Source organism: Bos mutus, chromosome 6 (assembly GCF_027580195.1).
Source record: "Bos mutus isolate GX-2022 chromosome 6, NWIPB_WYAK_1.1, whole genome shotgun sequence".
Classification (NCBI taxonomy): Eukaryota; Metazoa; Chordata; class Mammalia; order Artiodactyla; family Bovidae; genus Bos; species Bos mutus.
In genome coordinates this window covers 60,625,373-60,631,630 of record NC_091622.1, presented here as the reverse complement: position 1 = coordinate 60,631,630, position 6,258 = coordinate 60,625,373, and the positions used below count along the sequence as shown (strand labels likewise).

The window sequence follows — 6,258 nt, the reverse complement described above, 5'->3', positions numbered from 1 at the left end:
TGAGTTTGTTACTTTAATTACTGACTTGTTACAGAGCACATAAAGGGGGTAATGAATGCAATAAAACTAATTATCTACACATTTAATTCATATAAAATATCCAGGGTTTGTTTACACCACACGGCGATTCAACTAAGCATTCCTCCTCTTGTCCACCAAGAGGAAGGATTTAATGAAATAGTTTCCCTTATTCTGCTAGAGCCTAACAAACCAAATGAAAATTACCCTCCACTTAAATCATGGGGCCACCGAGGTCCACAAATCATGGCTCATTTCTTTGTCTGTGCCTCGCTGCCAGCACCCAAGAGCCTGGGGAGCTGGACAAGAAAAGTCCCCGACCTGGAGCCTGGGCATTTTAAGAGCAAGGATTTCGTTCACTGCAATCGGCAAACCTAAAGGCCAAGCAGATAGCAATCATTTTTTGGAAGCTTCCGGTCTCTAGGGAATTGTGGGCACCTGAAAAAAGTGGAGGTGGGGAGGGGGGAAGAGGCAGAGGGAGAAGACCCAAGAGGGATGGAAGAGGAGGCACATTTGGGGACACTTCATGCCCACTTGCCAGTTACACAGCGTAATGAAAACCAACAACAACACAGACCAGCAAAATGCAAACCTCACACTACTGCAGAAACACCCAGAAGTGAGCGCAAAGAAGCCATCAGTTGAGAATCCAGATGTTTCACATTCAAGAGCTTTACTCGGATGTTCTTTTGTTTTTTAAATGGCTGTGTAAGCAGAGTCTCTAGAAAAGCACATTAAACCGCGACAAGAAATGCAATTTATAAGATGCTTTCCCCCCCTTTACCAGGTGTATTTTAAAGAAATCCACTTAGCGTTCACAGAAACCCCCTTGGCCCACTTACTCTATGTTACAGGGCGCCTGAGTCTTGCCAATGTCCCAGTCTTTTATAACATTTCATGCACTTCAGGGGGTAGACTTGTTGTTAAATTGAGCGTGTAACGCTCTTACAAAACAGGTTTTCTATGACATCAAGGTTTCTTCTCCCTAACTGAGAAAGAGAGACAGAGAGAGGGAGAAGGAAGGGGGAAAACACACACACTATCTCAATTTATGCCTAAGGTATATGATCAGTTAAAAAGGCTTAAAAGCTCGGGGAAATTGGATCAGGGAGAATCGTCACCCAACTTTCATTATTTCCAAGTAGTGTGATTGAATTAAAGGGCAGGGAGCTGGTTAGAAGGGAGGATCAGGGGCTCAGTGCGTAATGGTGTGGTATTAAATTCTAATTAGAGATGCAGGAATCAATGATAGGGAGGTTGGACAGCTCAGTTCCCCAGTGCCAGCCCAATAGACGGATGAGTTATTGTCATGTAAAAAGCGCCAGCAATAAGACCAACCGCTTTGCTATTGTCCAAGTGGAAAGAGCCAAGTTTATTATGAGGACTATATGCTCTAGAGACCTCAGACAAGGCATCTCATAGGAGGCTTTTTCATAAAACTAGGCTCTGCTGGTAGTAAGGAGGCCAGTTTGGAGGCAGGCGTTGAGCTGTGCACATCTCCCCACTCCAGCCACCTTCTCCATACCCATCTTTTATTTCATTTTTCCACTTGGCTGAGCCATCCAGAGCCTTTTCAATGTATAAAATGGAATATTCTTACCTCAATTCCTCTGCCTACGAGTCCTGTATGGCCGGGATGGACACCTCGAGCTTGGCTTCAGCCTATGCTGACTTCAGTTCCTGCAGCCAGGCCAGTGGCTTCCAGTATAACCCGATAAGGACCACTTTTGGGGCCACGTCCGGCTGCCCGTCCCTCACGCCGGGATCCTGCAGCCTGGGCACCCTCAGGGACCACCAGAGCAGTCCGTACGCCGCAGGTAAGGACCGCCAGCTTTCTCCGCGGAGGAAGCTGCCTTTCCGCTTGTATATAGGAAGCCTTGATTGCATTTGAAAATGGAAATGTGTTTAGTATTTACCAAACGAAATTTGCTTACACAAATGAAAGAATTTATCACGTTAGAAGCGATTGCAGGGAGGGGTAATTCACTTACAGGGTTACACTATCCTAGTCACACCCGAACCGCCAACAAAATTATCTTAAGCTGCCAAAATGATAGGCATAATTTATTTACTTTGCGATGAGACGTAAAGCTTAGAAAATAATTAAATAACAAAGAGTAAAGCTCATTACTGGCAGTGTCTCTCTCTCTTTTTTAAAGAACCGACAGCGGCTCACACCTCTTTGCTGGTCATTTTTCTGATGATTTCTTTAATTCATTATTATTATTATTATTATTTTGCAGCGCTTTCCCCCAACTTTTGGGCCGGGTCAACTTTTGAGAATTAAAAAGTTTCCACAGTGGGAGTGTTTGGTAACTTCATCCCTGGCTTCCTAGTATTCCGATGGATGTTTTCGGAACTTTTTGCTCTCTAGCTTTCCCTCATCACAGTATTTCCCCGTCCCCGGACCTCAGCCGTCTCCAGCGCTCTATGGCAACCCACCCAAAGGCCGCTTGTGCGCGGGGGGACCCCACCTAAGCCTGGAGTTTGTGCCCCTGTTTTGGTGTATAACTAATTTGTTCGGGTCATCTCGCCAGCTCCTCTCGGCCACTCTCCCGCCCCGGTGTCGGCGGCGGCACCAGTGCCACCTGACCTTGGAGTCCCCACATTCCGACTCCAGGGTCCGCACATTCCAGACCTTTTTGCTTATACTCTGTCCCTTTTGGTGTCCTCCAGTTCCTTACAAACTCTTCACGGACCACGGCGGCCTCAACGAGAAGCGCAAGCAGCGGCGCATCCGCACCACTTTCACGAGTGCGCAGCTCAAAGAGCTGGAGAGGGTCTTCGCGGAGACGCATTACCCTGACATCTACACCCGGGAGGAGCTAGCGCTGAAGATCGACCTCACCGAGGCGCGAGTCCAGGTACGCGCTCCCGGAAACCCACCCGGCTCTGCAGCACCGCGCGGGGCAGGGGTGCAGTGCGGGAGTGTGGGCGATCCTATTGAAGGCTTGCGTTCCCGGGCCTCCTCCGAGAGGCCAAGTTCGGAGGGTCTGTGTGCGCGAGGAAGGGCTAGGGAGCGCGTTCTTGGCTATAAATTCACGGCGTCAAAGTGTTTCTCACCCCATCTAGGGCTGTACCGGCATTCAGGAGCTATGGGAGAGGCATTTCGGGGGGTAGGAAGTGCCTTGGGGGAGGAATGCAGACTTGGCTCCGTATTATAAGTATTCCGCCCCCTTCCCCCCAAATACCTCCGAACTCAAGAGCTTTTAACGGAGAGCTGTTGGCGCATAGGTATAAATTTTCCTGTGAACTGTGATTGCAGAAGATCCGCAAAGGGACTGGGATTCCATATAGTTTAAGATCCGCGCCTTACTCTAACCTTTCAGGGACGCAGGTGCACCCAAGAGCCGGCCGTGGTGCCTCTCCTGGTGAACCTACCTCCGCCCCCGCCACGTTAGCACCTCCAGGCTCAAAGGCCAGGATGGACAGCAGGCGCCAAACCCAGAGACCCCCTCACCTGTCTACCAATCAGAGTTTAACTTGAGACCTGAGGCCTAGAGGTGATGGCGAATTTGGGATGGCTCAGAAAGTAGACTGAGCAAGGGTACTTTGCCAAAATAAGGTACCATCAAAATAAGGGCTTCTATTATAGGGCCTTTCGCGGACGTGCATCCTCTTTACCCCTCCTACAAGCTACTATTTCCAGGAAGTGCCCAAGTGGTCCTAAGAGTTTCTCGAAAGATGCACCAGTCAACCAGAGGGACAGCTTCAGTGGGCTGGATGTGCGCGGGAGTATCCACGGCGCGTGCAGTTTAAAACAATCTAGAATGGAACGTGGGCTGCCTTAACTGCTTTTCTTTTCTTCTTTTTCCCCCTGTTTCACTGTCTGTCTTCTCTTCTCGGGCCAGGTGTGGTTCCAGAACCGCCGCGCCAAGTTCCGCAAGCAAGAGCGCGCGGCAGCGGCGGCAGCGGCCGCGGCCAAGAACGGCTCTTCAGGAAAGAAGTCTGACTCTTCCCGGGACGACGAGAGCAAAGAGGCCAAGAGCACCGATCCGGACAGCACTGGGGGCCCAGGCCCCAACCCCAACCCCACTCCCAGCTGCGGGGCGAGTGGCGGCGGCGGCGGCGGCGGGCCCAGCCCCGCCGGAGCCCCGGGGGCGGCGGGACCAGGGGGTCCCGGAGGCGAGCCGGGCAAGAGCGGTGCGGCGGCGGCGGCAGCGGCAGCGGCGGCGGCGGCAGCGGCGGCGGCGGCGGCAGCGGCCGGAGGCCTGGCTGCGGCCGGGGGCCCTGGACAAGGCTGGGCTCCGGGCCCCGGCCCCATCACCTCCATCCCGGATTCGCTCGGGGGTCCCTTCGCCAGCGTCCTGTCTTCGCTCCAAAGACCCAACGGTGCCAAAGCCGCCTTAGTGAAGAGCAGTATGTTCTGATCTGGGATCTGCAGCGGCGGCGGCGGCGGGAGAGCCGGGTCCCCGCGGGCGAGTGGGTGAGCTGGGTAGGCCCAAGGCTATTGTCGCTGCTGCCGTGGCTTTTCCTTTGAGAGCCTAAAGTAATCTCGATAAAAATAAAGAGAAAACGGCGTCGCCCCCATTTCAAGCCCACTCCTACTCCCTTCCTTCACCCCCAAACAAAACGAAACACCTCCCTGGCTTCGCACCTGCCTCGGGGCTGCGCGCACGGACCAGGGGCCCCGCTTGCTGCCCGGGAGGTGTGAGCGACGCGGCTTGGACTCGGGGAGGTGGGTGGAATCTCAGGGGGCTATGTCTGCGTGTCGGTGTGTGTCCGTCTCGGGGAGTGTGTGTCTGTGGCCCGAGCAGGTGACAGGGAGAAAGACGGCTGGGAGGCCACAACCAACTCAGTGGCTTGCTTAGGGAAAGAGAAAAGTGAACAGAATTCCCCCAAATTAAAAAAAGAACGAAACAGGGAGGCAGTGACAATTAAAACAAAAACAAAAAAACCGAAAGGCTTTAAAATCCAAGGGAAAGAATACAAGGGGGAAAAGGGAAGCGGCAGCTGGCCCCATCTGAGGGCTCTGTCTCCTGAATTCCTAAATTCATCCGCACCCTCTGGACAGCACTGACTCCCCTGGGGCTCCTCTTCAGGGAGAGTAGGAAGGCCTTCCAGTCGACCCGTTTCCCCTCTTGTCCTTGGGTTCGGGCCGCTGCGGTGACGACTCGTGCAGACTGTTCCCGCGGCCAAGGTGACTGCCTCGCGCCCGCTTGCCTGCCCCAACCTCGTCAAACACCATCCCGCCAACTGCGCATCTGAACCCCTCAGCGTTCCAGTTCTCCTGAGTCTCTGCAGCCTCTCGGCCCTGAAAGATGCCCTATCCATGAAATGCCTTTTCATCCGCGAACTCCGCAAACTTTGTCACGTATCTTTCAACTCTTCCCTTTTTTTCTCTCCTGACACCCCCGCCGGCATTTTCTTCCACCAGCTTTTACTGAACTTTTTGGCACTGCTTTGGATTGGAGTCAATTGCAGTCCACTCAGTTGGCTGCAGAGAAATCTACCCAGCAAGGAAAAGAGGCGCACACAAGTTTGCAGAAGTGTCTCTGCATTTCTGTTTGATCCGAAATGGACTCACATCCTGTATGGTGGATGGACTGTATATTGATGATTCCATTCTTCGCGCAGTTTAGACATCTCTGTTGGGATTTTTAGTTTATTTTTTAAATTTTATTTTAAAAGGCACAAACTATAGATATTAGTTGAATGTTGAGGCTTTAACTTTTTTGGTGTCTTTCTACAACTGTGTTCTGTGACTCAATTGTATCGTGTTAATATCAGTACAGCCCGTCTCCTCTATGTGACCGTATAATGTTTTTCTCTTCTTGTAGTCTCTATGGTGTGTCTTTATTGAATAATAAGGTTCTCACGGGTTCAATTCCTTTGTGTTTAGAGAGACCACGGTTCAGCCAATGGTATATATTTTTGTTATCAGGTGCATGTCTGTCTGATTTCTTTTTTCTTCTTGTTGGACTATGTTTGTGAACATAAGCGTCATAAGTTATGTTTCAGATTTTCAAATTTATTTATATGTGTTATAATGAATGCTTCTATTTAAAAGGGAAATATTTCTACATGTGCATATAGTTTTCCAAGAGTGTACCATTAACTTGATTGTTGATAATAAAAACAAAAAGCAAGTCTAGCAATTGAACTATTCTGACTTCTTCTTGATTCATTTTTGTTTGTGTTTAATTAATTTAAAATTATATTATAATGATAAGGGAGGGCAGATGAAATTGTAGAAAATATCTAGAAGCCTCTGCAGCTCTGGAAACCTAGGTAGGTTGG

General features: G+C 50.5%; 1 protein-coding gene across 1 annotated transcript; it reads left to right on the top strand.

The window, feature by feature from the left end:
* The first annotated feature begins 1,594 nt into the window (after positions 1-1,594).
* PHOX2B (paired like homeobox 2B) lies at positions 1,595-4,388 on the top strand. Its single transcript, XM_070372933.1, has 3 exons — positions 1,595-1,835; positions 2,695-2,882; positions 3,870-4,388. The coding sequence occupies exons 1-3, from the start codon at positions 1,595-1,597 to the stop codon at positions 4,386-4,388; spliced, it is 948 nt and encodes a 315-aa protein (XP_070229034.1).
* Positions 4,389-6,258: the final 1,870 nt, after the last annotated feature.